The following is an 18,482-nucleotide window of genomic DNA, read 5'->3' as shown; positions in this document are numbered from 1 at the left end:
TATGGCGACTCACCTCCGCGAGAAACATGCCTCTATGAACAGTCAAGGAGGCTCAGAAGTACATGAGGCCTCCACGACAGATGAATATAAATGACGCTGTTCTTTCTGTGTCGTCGCGTCCGAATTGGGCGTGGCTCTGCGAGTTGTCATCGTATCCAATGGTCTTGGAGTTGGTGAGCGTGGCTCCTCCCTGCGTGCGCCATAGATGTCTTGCCTTAGTGAATTATATATATATAATTACACACACACACACATACATACACACACACAGTGCATCCAGAAAGAATTCACAGCGCATCACTTTTTCCACATTTTGTTATGTTACAGCCTCCAAAATGGATTAAATTAATGTTTTCCTCAGAACTCTACACACAACACCCCATAATGACAACGCGAAAAAAGTTTGAGATTTTTGCAAATTTATTAAAAATAAAAAAATTGAGAAACCACTCCTTAGTAAAATGCACATGGCAGCCAGCCTGGAGTTTGCCAAAAGGCATCTGAAGGACCTTCAGACCATGAGAAACAAAGACAACAGATGATAAGACAAATATTGGACAGTGTTACGCTGGTTAGCTCCTGTGGCCTGGTTAGAGAATAAGATTGCCGAAGATAAAAGGGACGTGCCTATGTAACATATGAATGAAACAAAGACAGTGGGTAAAATGAATGACAACATAACAGCACGTTCCGGAAATGATTATTGTTACGTTGTAGCTGGCGAGTGCTGCGCGTCTTACAGTTGTACCGTGGCTTGCTCACATGTCAGTGAAGCGATCCCTATTTATGCTTTAAAGAGCCTGGATACCTATGTGTCCCCCTTTTATAACCATTGCTCCGTGTATATTGCCTTACTCTTTGGATTGCCACTAAGCAACCTGTGAGATTGGAGAAAGGTTGAGAAGACATCGTGAGAGGAAACGATAAGCGCGTGAAACGAGACGGACTGTGAACGGACAGAAGCAGAAATGTTCCTGCACCACCACATAATTACTATTCAGACAGTGATTCCGAGTAGGCCGTTCCTATCGAATCAACGTCCAAGGGTTTTCTTGTGCAATTTTGTTTCCCTTATAAAAAATCATAATGCTGTGCGACGAAGGGCCCAGTTCACGACTGGCAGCCACGTTTAAACAGGGAGCCCTTCACAGACAACTTTAACACGCGCAACATAGTTGGGCGCACATGGCTAGTGTGTGTGTGTGTGTATATATATATATATATAGTTTTGCACGCAGTATTCCTTTAGCATTGCAGTTATCAAAGTTCCTCAGTGTGTGTGTGTGGAGTGAGCACCTTCTTCTGTGCCTGTTTCCCATACAGTGCTGTGTGAGATCCAAATGCCCTGCTAAGTAGCAGCCCCCAGTGGGCCAACTGGAAGGCGAGTCTGTTATCTGAATGAACCCTGATATAATGCTGGCCTCTTACCTCACTTCAGTGTCTAAAATTAAAAAATAAAATAAAACGATATCACACTGACCACAGTACGTGAACTGTGTCCTCAGCCAGAAGCTGCAGTTTCCTGACAAGTGCTGTCCGCACCTTGGATGGAGTCACCTCAGACAGTTTAATGGATTCACCAGTACTTCTCACTGGTAAAATCATGATGGGGCCAGAGGTCACACCAAAAAACAAACCAAACCAACAATAGGATGGGTAGATTGCTAACCCATGTGCAGTACACTCACTCAACTGAGGCCACTTCTTAACAGGGAAAAGAGGCACAGACATGAAAACAACATGCAAACTCCACATATACTATGAACAGGACAGGATTCAATCCCCTGTAACCCTTTATTAGGAAATGGGAGTTCATAAATGGATTAAATGTTTACTTGTTAAAATTAAATTGTATCTTAGTGTATTTTCTTCAAAAATATATGTAGCATGACACACATCAGCACTCTCAAATCCACTGGTTGCATGATCATCTAAAATGAACGGTAACAGTGGAGGGCATTCAGATGGTCAAATTGATGTCACCTTACAATAAACTGTAAGATGTGGGTCTCCTGATCATTTAAGGAAATGGTTATATTTATTGATCATGTGTTTATTTAAATGATGATTAAATAAGAGCACTGTCCATTTTCAACCCTAAAACATGAAGTAAATTAATCATTTTCAGCAAGTGAGCTGGTAATTGGAACTGACAGTACAGCTTTGTGCTTCACCATACAATGCAATGACCACCCAATCATCCACTTTGCTAATACATCACAAGTACAGACCTGCCAGATGCTGACTCCTTCTTATGGTTTTGTATGAACTGAAGGTAAAAACCCCAGTGCACTAGGGTCATCTAGAGCAGTGGCTGTCTCCACAGTTATATACTGAATTTGATTAATTAAGGTTGTAACATTATAACAATAATGCCAAATTTGACAGTTCACATCAGCTTAGCGCTACTTGATAGGGAGCAGATGACACTTTCTTCTGTCCTGAAAAGCATGTCTCCAACCACTTTGGCTGAACCACTACTGCTGCTGGATAGTCCCGGACCATAGACCTCAGCTCCTGCAACAAAGCAAGTTGAACAGAAAAGAAAATCACAGTGAGAAGGTGCAATGCAAACAGAGCAGTGGGCCACAAGTTCAGTCCTGGGGGACCTTGCTGGCTGTGGGTTTTTTTTTCCCCAGTTAAATTTGGGGAAACTTACTTTAGATTACCTAATTATTTAGTGAGCTGACCTTTCAGAATTTTACAAGAAGGGAATAAAACTGAACAATGATGGAGGGCAGGTTTCTTCAGTGCTACATTTACAGGTTTGTAACAAAGGTTTCTTAATGAACAGACAAGTAAAAACAGCAATGAAGACCCTTTTAGTAATCAATGTTGCTTGCACCTGTGTCTGCACGTCTCATTGCCAAGCATCAGTATTTGTATATTAAAGGAGCAAAATCCACTGAAAAGGGTAAATTAAAAAGTAATAGCAAAAGAAAAAGAAGCATTTAAAGTTACTGAAAGAAATACAGATATTTATGAATTTCTTAGAAAGATAAGTAATAATAATTCTTTGCGTTTCTATAGCGCTTTTCTCACTACTCAAAGCGCTCAGCAATTGCAGGTTAAGGGCCTTGCTTAAGGGCCCAACAGAGCACAGTCCCTATTGGCATTTACAGGATTCGAACCGGCAACCTTCCGATTGCCAGTGCAGATCCATAGCCTCAGAGTAGACCAGATTACATTAAAGCTGAGAATGAGTCATTGAGTGAGAAGTTGGTTGAAATACAAAATCGGCAGCAACAGGGTACTTGTCCCAGGATTGAATTAGAATGCTGCTGAAACAGAGAGTATACAGATGACTTCACTGCATACAAGTTTACATTATGGGATGCTGAAAAAAAAGGTTTAATGGAGTAAATGTCTAAATAAAACATAAAGAAAGTGTATTCTCTTCTAGTGCAAAATGTGCACCACTACTGAATCATTGTCAGTAGTGCAAACTATGAAAATAGTGATGCTGTGAGGCTGTCACATTTAAAGTGAACTACACTGACCCTTTAGGAAACACATTCACCTACAGAATAGTGTTAGCATGTGAAGACATCTTTGACTGCTTGTTGTACTAACTGCACTTCTGCGTTCCTTTATGTTTCATATATTAGTCACAAGTATATGTATTAGCATTTCATGTTGTTTATGAAAGCTCATGATGAAAAAATTATTACGTTAGCCAACTTTTTGTCAGATTAATTTAGAACTACACCTTGCTTTAGAAAGCCTCAGGCTTAAAGGAAATTGCAAAATGTGTGAAGATGAAGTAAGGAGAAAGGTACAAGCACAGAAAAAAGAAAAACAAGTGAAGAAAAAGCATAACACACTGCTGACAGTGAATCCTTATTTCTATTTTCTTCTCTTGTCAAAGCAATCATAGGATATTGTTATATGCAAGCATTTCTTGTTTGATCTAAACATCCTGTCCTAACAATTGTATATATTTTAACATTATTACCTCAGTATGCAGTGCACTTTCCGCCACTGCCACAATGTGGGTAATATCTGAGCTCAAGACATCATCTTCATTACCATCATAAGTTCATTGTATTAAGGAGCAAAGCACTTATTCCTTGTAGATGAAATGAGAGAAAGAGGCAAGACGTTAAGAATTTTGGGTGGACAATGTACTCTGGTCAAATTAGAATTTTGATATAGATCATTTTTGTCTTTCTGATCATTTTTTTAATCACCATTTTGTATGCTTTGTTTTATGTATGAATGAGTGAAAAAAGGAAGGGTTTAAAATAAGAACTTATAAGCACTTTTCATATAAGCTACAAAAGGACAACAAAACAGGAGAGCCACTGTAGCACTCGACCCCTTATTCAAAGAAGAGAATGAACACCAGAGGCTCAGGAATTTCCTGTTTTATTAGCATAATAGATACTCTTTTTATGCTTCTGTAAGATTATGACTTACTGTAAGCGAGCCAACTTTTCCAGCAATTTTTATTTGTAGCCTTCATTTACCATATGTAACCTTAGTGAGTTTTGTTGGAAGTCTCAATTTGATGCTGTACTGTGTACTGTGATAAACAATTTTGCACATATTCATAGCTGCATGGCATTTGTCAAAATTGCTTGCAGCTTCCTAGCTGTTTCAAATGCTTGTTTGCATTTTAAAATCATTAACTGTCAAATAACATGCAGGGTTTGATGTGACAGCTGTTAAAGCACCTCCAGTTGCTACTCACTTATGTTTATTGCATGCTTGATTACATGTAGTGAATGATCATGGTATTCTCTTCTAAAACAATTAAGAAAAAGTATAATGGCTTTAGTTAAAAACAAAACTCTTATTAGAGGCTGTTATTTCTGTCTCACACAACCTCGATTTAAAAAGCACTGCAAAAATAAAACAAATTTAATATATTTAAAACTAATAATCATTTCAGACTGCAGTCATACACAGTCAAGTGAGTTTAAAATGCTGGACACTGAAATTTAAGTAAATTCTGGTAAAATCAGACTATTTGGTAAATAAATGTGCAAAATTATGTATGGCAAATGTTTGAAAAGCTAGGTAAGCAGACAGAAAAACAGAAAATTAGGCCATTTTCTAACCTGCTTAATCCAGATTGGGTTTGCGGAGGGTGAGGGCTGGATCCTGTCTCAGCTAGTACAGTGCACCAAACCCCCCACCATCACATTGGCAGGAACAAAGCTGGGACTGAGAGCCAGGCCATCACATACATCTTGGTTGTAGTGTGTGTGTTTGGTAACTGCCAGTTTAGCTAACCAGCAGGCCTTTAGACAGTTGGAGGAAACCAGCACACCCAGAAGAAACCCACACAAACACATGGGGAAAACACGCAAACCTTGGTCACCTTACTGTGAGACAGCAGAGCAGTGATACTACAGTGCCACCCAGCACTGTTTTAGCAAGACAGAAAAAGTAATGAGAGACAGGGTTTCCTCTGGATGTTCTGGTTTACCCCTAAAATGTAAAGAGATGCAGGTTAGGTGGACAGGCAATGCTAAACTGACTCCCTGATGTTGTGGGTTCATGAGATGGCATGCTGTCCTTGTGTTGTTACTGCCTTGCACCCTGTGCTTGCTGTGATAGACTCCAACTTCCTACAACTCTGCTCAGAACATAGCACATTTGTTTACTGGATGGATGGAAAGCAATGATCAATACATTTTGCTGAGAGGATTCAATTTGATTTTCAAGTCATGTAATTTATACAACATGCACTATAGTTTGTAAGATAAAACATTTTCTGTTTTATTAATACTCTTATACAAACAAACACACACATACACATCATGTGTTAATTATGTTGGCCACTTCAGATTGTTATTTCAGTCATATTCTTGTAAATGATCCGGTGTCACTTTCAATTTTCTTAAAAGTCAGTCGATCAGTTCATACTGGCCACTTTAGTTTTTCTCTTTGGCCTTGAAGGAGGACTTTTCCTCAAATGTATCTGCTTTCGTTGGAGATTCTCCATCTGTTGACTATTCCACATTATAAATACTCCAGGTAACTTTTACTGTTAACTCCGGACACCACTAGACATAATGCAAAGTTTGTTTTTATGTTTCCAGCACCATCGTCCAAGTCTTTTCTCACTGTTTAATCTTTGCTTTTTATGCTTAACCTGCAATTGTTTTTATTTAATGTAAATACATTCTGGTAATATCACTCATCTACTCTACTTAACATTATTCATTTACATTACTTGTGTTTATGTTTAAACTTATGTTCATATAAATGTTACTGTGATACCTTCATTTTCCCATTTTTAGAATTTTCTTAAGTTTTGATGGTATAACTAATCCATTTACAATGATTTTGTCTGTTATACCTTTATTTGTGATATTATGTTTAGACATTCATTTAAATCTATACGTTTTCCTTACTTTTAAACAGTCATTTTATAGATTAATATGACTGTTATATAAGATTTTTCTGTCTGCTTTTATTTATTCTTACTTATGTTTTTTCTTGCTGTGCATAATCACTATTTTTTCTGAGTTTTTTTGTTATACTTGTTTGTTTTTGTACAAATGTTTATTATACATTGTTATATTCTACTAAATTTGTTTTAGAAAAAGACATTTTTTTCTTCCATTATCATTTGTGTATTTTGCAAATTTGTACTATTTATTTGTTTCCTGCACTTTCGTGTGAAAATGAAATTAAAACCATAACCTCGATTGCAAAAGATGTATTCAGGAAAGAGTGTTTTTAAAATGAATAAGCACATGAACAGGAAGTTCAAAACCTGTTGAAAAGTAAAAAAAGGTGATTATAGATACTAGAAATATGGAAAAGAAGGTACATTGTGGTACCAGACTATAAAATATTTTGAACACATCCTGCAAACTGAGGGCAATGGCAGCAAACTATTACAAGTCCATTCTAGACCAAAAGTAGGCAATGGCCTTAGCAAATATTAAGAGAATACGACAGGTGAGAAAAATACCAGAAGGCAAACTGGAAAAAAAAGAACACCAATATAAGGAATAAGTAATAATATTAAAAAAAACAAACTTGTAGGTAGACAAACAAAGGTCCACAGATGGAGGACAGACAGGTGCTGTCCATTTTTACTTATGTGATGATATGTGTAGCCCTCATGTGTCCTTGGAGGGTTTTGCACACTTTCAATGAATTCATTAACCAACAGGATGTTCACAAGTTGCTCTGAAAACAATCAGCTTCTGTATGGGGTGTTAACATTAAGTTTTGTTTTTGAACAGCAGTAAAAATAGCACTTTTGTCTTACCATACTTATCCACTACAAATAAAATCCTAGCAGAACTACTCCATTTTCTAAACAATTCAAGCTTATTACACTTCAAATGTTTGTTAAGCACAAAATATGAATCAGGATGTCCTGTAGGCCGAGGTGGGGTGATCATTTGTAGCATGCAGTTTGAACTTTTAAAAATCTATACTACTGATGGGTAGACATATCAAAAGTATTATAAAACACTTTAAAGAAATAAAGGATATGAGATCAAATAACGTGCCAGCCTCTTCCTCTCTGTGGCAGGCATATTATAAAAGTAAACCGTGATCCCAGACATGAAATCAGGAAGGCTCTGTGCTGATGGTCCTGCTTGTTGAGATCCATCAGTGTTATCAGACTTGCTGCTGGGTGTGGGAGCTGGGGTGATAGAAGTATTAGACTTGCGAGAAAAGTAGTATCTGATTGTATATGCTAAGGAACATTAAAGGATCAACAGTGTATCATCAACCATTCCTAAGTTTTTCATGGTTAATTATGGCGGGGGGAGGGGGGTATTATACTAGACAAGCTTTACACAAATAAAGACCTCCACCAATTAAGGTCAGAAGCAGTGTCCTAACTTCTATAACAGGAGGACAAATGTGCATAAGATCAGGGAGACTTGCAATCGCAAGGAGTTGTTTCCAAGTACACCCATGCACAAAGCTGAATTAAGTTAAAATCATCTAATACTTTTTTCGTTTTCCATATCATTTAACAAAGGATACATAAACGTTAGGATTTTTCGGAAAGCCAGGTACTTGCGGATCAGTCTTTCGGTTCCATACCAGTTAAAGCCTTTGGTTGCATGGCCAATTCGTGGGAGATGAACACTTGCTAAAGAAAAAAAAAAACAGCTTAACAGAAAACAAGAGGTTGATTAAAGTTCCTTTTTCTGATCCCAATAATATTCCCTTATTTTCCAAACCTGTCACCTCCAAGCCACCCATTTACAAGGACCTGGAGCCTGTTCTAGTAGCATCAAATGTAAGGCAAAAATTTTACTATGGATAGGACACCAGTCCATTGAGGCCACACAGTCACACTCTCTCACACTGGCACATTCACAAGTTAAATTACAGTACAAAATATCTGAAGAAAATTAAGCTAAGCAGAACTTAGTATCTGGAAAAACACTTTATAAGCCAAATTGTTATATTTCAGTGTGACAGAAAGAGAAGCCATATCTTGGCATTATCAAATGAAAGGTTGAAAATAAACACTGGATGTGGAAACTGTAGCATCTAGAGCAAACCTATGAGCACACAGTGAAAATATATAAATTTCACACAGAATATTACAGAACAGTGGACCAGCTCTTCACCCTTAGCAGAGTCCTGGAGGGTGCATGGGAGTTTGCCCGACCGGTCTACATGCGTTTTGTGGACTTCGAAAAGGCATTCGACCGTGTCCCTCGGGGAATCCTGTGGGGGTGCTCCGGGAGTATGGGGTACGGACCCCTGATAAGAGCTGTTCGGTCTCTGTACAACCGTGTCAGAGCTTGGTCCGCATTGCCGGCAGTAAGTCGAGCCCGTTTCCAGTGAGAGTTGGACTCCGCCAGGGCTGCCCTTTGTCACCGATTCTGTTCATAACTTTTATGGACAGAATTTCTAGGCACAGCCAGGGTGTTGAAGGGGTCCGGTTTGGTGGACTCAGGATTGGGTCACTGCTTTTTGCAGATGATGTTGTCCTGTTTGCTTCATCAGGCCGTGATCTTCAGCTCTCTCTGGATCGATTCGCAGCTAAGTGTGAAGCGGCTGGGATGAGAATCAGCACCTCCAAATACGAGAGCATGGTCCTCAGCCGGAAAAGGGTGGAGTGCCCTCTCAGGGTTGGGGAAGAGATCCTGCCCCAAGTGGAGGAGCTCAAGTATCTCGGGGTCTTGTTCACAAGTGAGGGAAGAATGGTGCGTGAGATCGACAGGCGGATCGGTGCGGCATCCGCAGTGATACGGGTTCTGCATCGGTCTGTCGTGGTGAAAAAGGAGCTGAGCCGTAAGGCAAAGCTCTCAATTTACCAGTCGATCTACGCTCCTACCCTCACCTATGGTCATGAGCTATGGGTAGTGACCGAAAGAACGAGATCGCGAATACAAGTGGCTGAAATGAGTTTCCTCCGCAGGGTGTCTGGGCTTTCCCTTAAAGATAGGGTGAGAAGCTCAGTCATCCGGGAGGGGCTCAGAGTAGAGCCGCTGCTCCTCCGCATCGAGAGGAGTCAGATGAGGTGGCTCGGGCATCTGATCAGGATGCCTCCTGGACGCCTCCCTGGTGAGGTGTTCCGGGCACGTCCAATCGGGAGGAGGCCCCGGGGAAGACCCAGGACACGCTGGAGGGACTATGTCTCCCGGCTGGCCTGGGAACGCATGGGATTCTCCGGAAGAGCTGGAAGAAGTGGCCGGGGAGAGGGAAGTCTGGGCCTCTCTGCTTAAGCTGCTGCCCCCACGACCCGACCTCGGATAAGCTGAAGAGGATGGATGGATGGACAGAATATTAATGGGCAAGGCAGTAGTGCCATGCAGTTCATTGCTATGGCAAAGAGCAAAGCCACAAAATTAGTTTCATCATTAGTTTCATCATTAGAAAAATCCTTCGGAATGAGTACTGGATTCTTATAGCTTGAGCTTATAAAGGGAAGGAAAAAAAAAAGGTGAAGATATTACTGCTTTAAACTTTGTGAACAATATGGTAGTAATCTAGGAAGAAAGCCTCTAGTACCTTTTTTACGCTTGGCCACTTTAGCAATCTTCTTCAGTCCTTCCTCCAGTGCAGAAAGCTTTATTCCAGACAGATTGTTCGCCTTATCCCTCTGCTGAGCCACGATCAGCGCCAGCTGAAAAACATACAGTATGTGCACCCTGAAGGAAATGCGACATCTAAAATAAAACAATGTCCAGCTGTCCTTATAAAGTTGATGCATGGTACAAGCAACAAAGATTTATCTGATATATCTCCTTGGTGCTGTAGTCAGAGAATAAAACTGATCACATGCTTTTTTCCTCATTTATAGCACAAGCACAAAATTAAAAAAATTGAGGATAGGCAAATTATTTATTTTGCAAAGTCCAGACATTACTTAGATTGCATGGTCACATGGCATGTGCATAATATGCCCACAAATCATGTGGCACCATAGCAACCAGATACAGAAAATGGCAGCATTATAAGAAATGAATATAGCAAATCCAGCATTATCTGCATGAACCTGACCATATATAAATAAATGTATTTTTACTGTTATTATCATATTACTTTATATTTAGGAAGCCTGCGGTTGCCCCGGCGACCAATATGCGGTCTTCAACATACACGGCAATATCGCTTTGGGACACACCTCGGCGTGTTGTCCCGTTGAGGGGAAGCCCAAAAGAGTTTATAAACCTTACAATATATAAATGTCATGGAGAATAAAATCAGAATTTTTTGAAACTGCAGACTGCCTCTACTTTTTTTTTTTTAATTTTCCTAAAACGAATTATGCTGAACTATAAAGGACCTAATTATTTACAAAGGAATTTACAGGACCCTTAAAGGCAATGGAAAGGATCTCATCTACATTTGTTTTTTTTTTTCTTCTTATAGACAAAAAATACAACCCAAGTGCATTTGTATATTATTTTGTCTTGTATCAATAGATTACCGTATAACTTTAATGCATAGGTTTTGTTATCCAAGTTATTTATCTTGCTTTTAGTTTAAAAATGACAGTTTAGAACTTAATTGTAAACTGCACAGATAAGTACGAGGATCAAAGCTTTTGGCCAAGCCATCCATCACCAAGATGGATAGTCAGTCGTATGTGTATAATATTACATTGTCCGGAACCCAATGTTTTATTTAATATTAATAATTGCCCGTTCAAGGGACCAGAAAACAAAGGCAGGAGAAGCAACAGAGACCAAGGCACCTCAGAAATAGAGAGAGGCAATTTCATCTAGATGTCAGAGAATGTAACTCATGCATCAAGCCAATTGCTGAATCAAATAGTTGCTCAGGGCAATATCCACCTTTGATATTGCTGATTTTCAGTAATCTTTCTAGCAATAGATATATCCAGACTTTGCTATCTGTTTATATTTTCTATTATAGTTTCTTCTACTGGTGTTTAACATGCTGAATCTTGTCTAACGTGTCCTATGATAATATAGTATATTAGCAAATAAGTTATACTATGAAGCCTATAAGTAAGATGGTTCTAACAACACATAAGGAGAAAAACTTTGATGTACTTATTTAAATTAGCAAAATGGTGACAAACGAATACTAACATGGTTAATACACTTCATCATGCTAACAGTTACCCATCCATTATTAAGCATGCTTAATCTGACAGGGCTATTTTGGCAGCACATGGTGCTGGAAGGCAGGAATCAACCCTGAGCAGAGCATCAGTATATTTCAGTCTACTGTAGGTCTAACTGAAAATATTAACATTAATATTTAAAATAGTAATGTTACTTTTGAATGTTAAGAATCCAAAGTCGCCTCTTCACAGTCAAAAATCTGCTTTTCCAATTAATTTTCAAAATTAAAGCTACGGATCCTTGGCTCCTAACTAACATATTAATTAGTGCAGTCACATTTATTATTTTCTTCTGAACATAATTTACTGAAAGTGAACAACAAACAGCATGATTGTGTATTATTTAAAGTATGTGACAGGAGTATCGACTGCTAATGTACATAAAAATATAAACAGTTATTCAAGAGCAGGCAGAGCTTGTCGGTGGATAACAAGTGTATGAATTATTAAGTGAAGAAAGATCTAGTTGTTTTCCACCATTTAGATCTTACTGATAGCCTCTCTAGCATTGAAGGGATAAGTTTTTGGATGATGTGTTAGTTCCCTCACTCGTGAACAAGACCCAGAGATACTTGAACTCCTCAACTTGGGGCAGGATCTCTTCCCCAACCCTGAGAGGGCACTCCACCCTTTTCTGGCTGAGGACCATGGTCTTGGACTTGCAGGTGCTGATTTTCATCCCAGCCGCTTCACACTCAGCTGCGAACCGATCCAAAGAGAGCTGAAAATCACAGCCTGATGAAGCAAACAGGACAACATCATCTGCAAAAAGCAGTGACCCAATCCTGAGTCCACCAAACCGGACCTCTTCAACACCTTGGCTGCGCCTAGAAATTCTGTCCATAAAAGTTATGAACAGAATCGGTGACAAAGGGCAGCCCTGGCGGAGTCCAACTCTCACTGGGAACGGGCTCGACTTACTGCCGGCAATGCGGACGAAGCTCTGACACCGGTTGTACAGGGACTGAACAGCTCTCATCAGGGGGTCCGGTATCTACGTTCTTACCCTCACCTATGGTCATGAGCTATGGGTAGTGACCAAAAGAACGAGATCACGAATACAAGCGGCTGAAATGAGTTTCCTCCGCAGGGTGTCTGGGCTTTCCCTTAAAGATAGGGTGAGAAGCTCAGTCATCCGGGAAGGGCTCAGAGTAGAGCCGCTACTCCTCTGCAACGAGAGGAGTCAGATGAGGTGGCTCGGGCATCTAATCAGGATGCCTCCCTGGTGAGGTGTTCCAGGCACGTCCAACCGGGAGGAAGCTCCAGGGAAGACCCAGGACAAGCTGGAGGGACTATGTCTCCCGGCTGGCCAGGGAACGCCTTGGGATTCTCCCGGAAGAGCTGGAAGAAGTGGCCAGGGAGAGGGAAGTCTGGGCCTCTCTATTTAAGCTGCTGCCCCCGCGACCCGACCCCGGATAAGCGGAAGAGGATGGATGGATGGTGTTAGTTGCTGGATGGCATATGGGTGAAAAATCTGTCTGACGAAGGTGGAACTTGAAAAGGTCATGTGTATGATATATTGAATGAGTCTGAGAAATATGCAAAATTAAGAGACTGGAATGGAAGTGATGAGTCATATTGCAAACAGAACCAGGCTGAGGTGGTTTTTTTGGCATTTGGAGAGAAATTCATAGAATGAGTGAGTAAAGAGATGAACTGTGGGAACATTGCAACAGAAGTAGAGAAGATGAAGACAAGGGAGGCTAAACATGATGTAAATGTAAATGCTGGGAAAACAATATGAAACTAAAAGGTCTTAATCCTAAGAATACACAAGGCTAAAGAAAGTGGATGAAGTGAATGTGGAGGGCAAATGACCAACCGGAACAAACCGAGAAAACAGATAATGACTGTTAAATGGGGTTACAGTCACTAGAACAACAAAAGGTTATTTTTGGAATCCTGATATTTATGTACATCCACTATTTCTATAGAATATGCTTCTAATTTTCTATACTTACTGCTGACCAATGGTAGACGACATTTTGATTCTCAAAACTGAATAGCTCAATAGCTTTTGATAACTAGTTAAATATAGGAGATTTTGAGAAGAATCTGTCTCCTTCTGAAAAGAAGAATATATGGAATCAGCCATTGTGGACTCCAAATCGCTCCCTGTCTGTAACCATCTCTCTTTTTCTCTCTCCCCTTCAGTACTTATCAGTGTGTGATGAGCACACTGCCGCAATAAGAGCTATCTTCATATCATCCAGGTGGATAATGCACATTGGTGGTGGTTGAAGTAGCTCCCCACTATCTATGTAGTGTTCTCAGTAGCAAGAAAAGCACTATATAGTTGTTATTATTTAATTAATTGCTTTGGAAATATATCCTTCAAGGAATTTTTCTGCTGTTTGTTTCATAGTACAAAACCTTTCTATCTTGCAAAAATTGCCTCTGTTTCTGATTGCTACCTATAGTCTTTATCACAGTTAAAAATTACTTTCTTAGATACTGTATGTTTTATTTGTGTCTTTTTAAACAGTCAGTCTTGTCAGAATTTAAATAAATGTTAATGATCAGTAAAAAGAGTGGATTAGTGATGGTAATACTGCAGAGAAAATACAAAGTATTGTGAGTCTGAAGTTCTCCAAGAAACAGGCTATATTAAACAAAGACTAAAAATCTCATAAAGAGAATGATTAAAGTGGGTATAAAGAGAAGAAGGGACTAAGAATGTTAAGACCCAGAGTCTGATTATTATTATTATTTGGATGTTGTCTTTATCCATGGTGACTTACAAAATTCAAGAGATTTGGGATCTGTACCAACATAATCAGGGTTTAAATTCCAAATCCTTAACCACTACGTCACACTGCCTGCCAGATATGACATGAGGGGATGTGGAGGGCAAGTGATCTAACCATATGTATTATTCTCTTAACATTCACAGCACAGTAAACCTACCTGATCCTGTCCAGTATCACGGCACTCTTTCTCATCAATAGGAAACAGTAACACACTTCCAAGTCGAAGGTCTACAATTAAAAGCAAAAAAAGTTAAGTGAGGCCTTACCAGCTTCAAATGAACACAATGCACAGACAACCAGAGAATAATTGTACAGCTACAACTACAGTACAAAGAAGAAACATAACTAGACAGGTGGATTGGACAGTACTGAAGGCATGACATGGGCACTTAACCATGCCTGTACTTTCCACATCTAGTGACAAGATGTACTTGCATTTTTCATTTCTTATGGTAGATGTGACACCTTTACTTTATGAATATTGGGACACTTACTTCAAAAGCACTTCTGAATTGGAATGTAAAAAAACAGGAGAATTTGCTTCATGAACGCTTTTGGAATACTGGATGGACAGAAAGTGCTTATACCATTAAGAATTTGTTTTTTCGGATACAGGTACAAGAAGCTGGCCGATGCAGAAGGCTGTTGCATTAAAAATCACTTCCTTTTAAGGAGTATAAAAAAACCCCAAACAAGTCATGATAAAACAGTGAGTGCTGCATTCTCAAACATGATATTCAGTTCTTGTGCAGATTCAGAAACTATACCTTTCATTTCTCCTGCCAGTTCATAGTGCTTTCTAGGTTGGTCAGAGCGCATCTCCAGTGCTGTGAAAAGACCACCACGGCCCCAGTGTCCAGAATCATCTTGCAAGGTTTAGAAAGAAACTGACAGTTAGATCTGTATTACACACAGCCCCAAAGAGTCTCAGTATCTACAAGTGGCTGCCATATCAAAGCACACCATTCATCTGTATAATATATTAAAGAAAAGATGGGCTGTACCAACACAGTGCACAATTATGGCATCCTCTTTGGAGGCCTGGGGGTGAGTGACATCTCCCATGACGTAGTGTATGGTCATTAGATCAGGTTCATCCAGTTCTAACCCCAGACTCAGATCGACATCACTGCTCTCCTCATCTACTGACTCTTCTTCACTGTCTTCTGACTGCAAGCATGTGGAGATATAGCCACATGATTCCCACCATGCAAGCCTAAGCAGGAAAACAGAAGACTATTAAGTACATTTATCCCACCCTACACTGAGCCTAGACAATAGGAAAGGCAGTGTGAGTATTTTTAGAGTAGCATAATATGGAAGGAAAATGGATTAAGCACCCTCACAATTAATTGGAGCCTCACACCCTATCTGTCAGTGCCAACCTCTATATTATTCTGAGGTGAGAAAAGCACCTAGTATTTTAAACCCAATAAAGTGTAAGCCTTTTCAATTGAGATGGCAGAACACCACAGCAGTCCTCCCCAGTAAAAGCTGTAATATGTCCTGCCATGTTTCTTTCAACACTACTCTTCCACTATTTTAACTATGCTCATCTCCTGGATGTTCCTTTATATGGCACAAATACAGTGGCAAGGGAGGCTTCAATGTGCACAAATGAAGAATGTCTCAAAATGCAAATGTAGGTTTTAGAAGATACTACTAAGCAGTTTTCTAAAGGCTGACAATTAAATGCTACCAGACCTTTTGCTTCATGTTCATCTCCTTATTCTTGAGCTTCTGGGAATAGCTGAACAATAAATGACTTTCTGTTTCCCCAACCTTAGTAGCTTTTAACACAAAAGTATATTCAATATCACAAAAGACAGCAAAGCAGTATGCCCATCTGTGTGTGGCACTCTGTTTTTTATTTCCTTTTTAACCACAACAATTCCATACCCTGTAGTTACAAACATTTTCTAATCCCCTTCCCTTGTCTCTTTAATGCTGCCAACCTACTGACTAAATAAGCTAATAAGCTGTAGTAATTCAGCTTCCTCACTTGCAGCATCTTGGAAAGCTTTTAAAGTCTGTGACAACTGAAATACTTTTCATTGTTAAAATCTATGTTATTCTGGGAAGATAGCTTGGTGGAAATGTGATGGACCAAACAAATATTGTTCTATCCACATTACTCTGCTTTTTTACATCTTACTAGCTCCAACCACCACCCCATCATACAGTACACAAAATATTTGGACTTTGCAAGTGCATCAAAACAACAGCAAAAAAAAGTATGTTATATGTAAATTGAATGTTTCGCCTCAGCAACAACAATAAAAAAGCATAATTGTCTCACTTTTTCTTCAGCTTTGCCTCCTCTTGCTTCAATTTCTTTTCATTCAAAAGTTTTGCCCTTTTTGCTGCAGCTTCCTGACGCTTTTTGCGCCTTTCTTCAAGCTCCTCTGGAGAAAGAATTCTCTTGCGACGTGTCTGGACATTTACATCTCCACTAAGAAGAATCTGGAGAAATTAAAAACAAAATGTAAAAATGTGATGGAACACAGATATTTGAGACAGTTTTTTCTCCTTGGTAAATAGCTCTTGAGGGAGCAGGAAGCTAAAGAGCACTGAACATGCTTCTCATTGTCAGGCTTCAGTCTGGTTCTGAACCACTTTTCTATTTGTAATAGCTATTCTGGTGTTAGGAAAATAAAATTAACACCATATTAACATTTTAGAAGGAGAATTGGATGATCAGTTGTGTTGCTATTGTGCTGGAGTGAATGAACCCAATAAATAACTTATTACACATTAAACTACGTTTTATTGTACCAAAAATTGTGTTTGGTTGAGTTGTGTCTGGTGTTCGGGGCTCAGATTCTGCCAGGACAGGCTCTGATCTCCATTACCTTAAAATCTACATCTTCATTTGGAATTGAGGTGGATATGATACTGTCATAGCATTTAGTAATTATCAGCTTTTAATTTAAGCTACAAGTTATGACAACCACAAGCCAATTGTTAGGGACATATATTAATAATCAATTTCCATGAATTCCCCACATTTCAGTTTTTAATTTTGAAGTTATGCCCTAATAAAATCTAGCATGGTCTGTTTTAGATTAGTATTTAAGTGGCCAATTACGTAAAAAAATCAATTCACTGATATTAGAACTGAAGTCTCAAAACATTTTGGATGAAAAATATTTTTATGTTTATGTTAAAGCAAACAAATGGAAGGGCAACGAGTTTACCTTGACATTTGCATATTTGTACCTATGGTATCGCTAAAAAGTGGGAGGAGGTTGTAATTGTTTTTTTTCACAGACACTAACAAGCCCGTCCACTGTTGAAAACCTGAACCTTAAATGTTTAGCAAAGAAAGACAAAACATGTGCATTTTAAGTACCATGGTCTAACACTGCAACAAAAAGTGATTTGTATATTATAAATATGAATTATGCTTAATTAATGTATGTCAACATAATTACAATATGATTCAGATATTAATCCTACTTTAACTTCTGTTGCAAATTTGTCAATAGTGAGTATAATGGAGAAATTGAAAACATGCTATACAGTATGTTGTGAGATTTTTCGGTTAAGGAAGACAGAAGTTTTGAGGTAATCTGATCACAGTGGCAGAGATTAGCAACATGTTGCATGTTGATTAGCACATGCAAGTTAAGCATTTCACTGTACTCTGGACATGCGACAATAATGACCCTTGTGGTTGAAATTTAACATCTTATTAAAGAAAGAAACATCCTGTAAACAAGCCAAATCATTTATCAGGCAGGAGAAAAGCTGTTCATTGTATCTTTTAATTTGTCCTCAGCAAAAAGCAGTCTCTTACAGCATGGTCAAAAAAGCAAAGAATACAGGTTAATTTTATAAACTTTTGAATTTACATAGAGTGTCAATCAATGCATACATTTTACTCTGGTTGGTTCATTGGTATACACCCAAATGATTTATATAAAATAAAAGTATGTTATATTATATTCTGGTTCTTTTTATACCTTTGACTTGCGCCATCACCCTTGAAATTTCTGTGCATATAACAACGGTTCATTCTTGTTTTTTATAGGACATCTGCTAATTTCTTAGTCATCCTTCAGTATATTTTATATATTACATCAGCCTATCTTCTGGTACATTATTTATTTGACCATGTCAGTATTGTTCCTAAACCAATTCTTGTATTTCAGTGTACATTTTGTTGTTCACTTGACCTTTATCTGGTTTCC

The 18,482-nt window shown here is 38.9% G+C and overlaps 1 protein-coding gene across 2 annotated transcripts in view; it reads right to left on the bottom strand.

Annotated features, from left to right (window-relative positions):
* Positions 1 to 1,155: 1,155 nt before the first annotated feature.
* Positions 1,156 to 18,482, bottom strand: part of chd1l (chromodomain helicase DNA binding protein 1-like) — a 91,825-nt gene continuing 74,498 nt past the window's right edge. For both annotated transcript variants that reach the window (XM_039744964.1, XM_039744965.1), the window contains 9 exons: positions 16,589 to 16,752; positions 15,294 to 15,505; positions 15,057 to 15,155; positions 14,447 to 14,517; positions 9,955 to 10,069; positions 7,969 to 8,077; positions 7,465 to 7,659; positions 3,956 to 4,037; positions 1,156 to 2,517 (listed from right to left, as the gene is read on the bottom strand). In XM_039744964.1, coding sequence (XP_039600898.1) covers positions 2,395 to 2,517; positions 3,956 to 4,037; positions 7,465 to 7,659; positions 7,969 to 8,077; positions 9,955 to 10,069; positions 14,447 to 14,517; positions 15,057 to 15,155; positions 15,294 to 15,505; positions 16,589 to 16,752 — 1,170 coding nt within the window. In that variant the 3' untranslated portion in view covers positions 1,156 to 2,394. The remainder of the gene's footprint in view (positions 2,518 to 3,955; positions 4,038 to 7,464; positions 7,660 to 7,968; positions 8,078 to 9,954; positions 10,070 to 14,446; positions 14,518 to 15,056; positions 15,156 to 15,293; positions 15,506 to 16,588; positions 16,753 to 18,482) is intronic.

The sequence above is a fragment of the Polypterus senegalus genome, chromosome 2 (assembly GCF_016835505.1).
Source record: "Polypterus senegalus isolate Bchr_013 chromosome 2, ASM1683550v1, whole genome shotgun sequence".
NCBI lineage: Eukaryota > Metazoa > Chordata > Cladistia > Polypteriformes > Polypteridae > Polypterus > Polypterus senegalus.
Note: the sequence above shows the minus strand (reverse complement) of the source record. Positions and strands in the feature narration are given on the sequence as shown.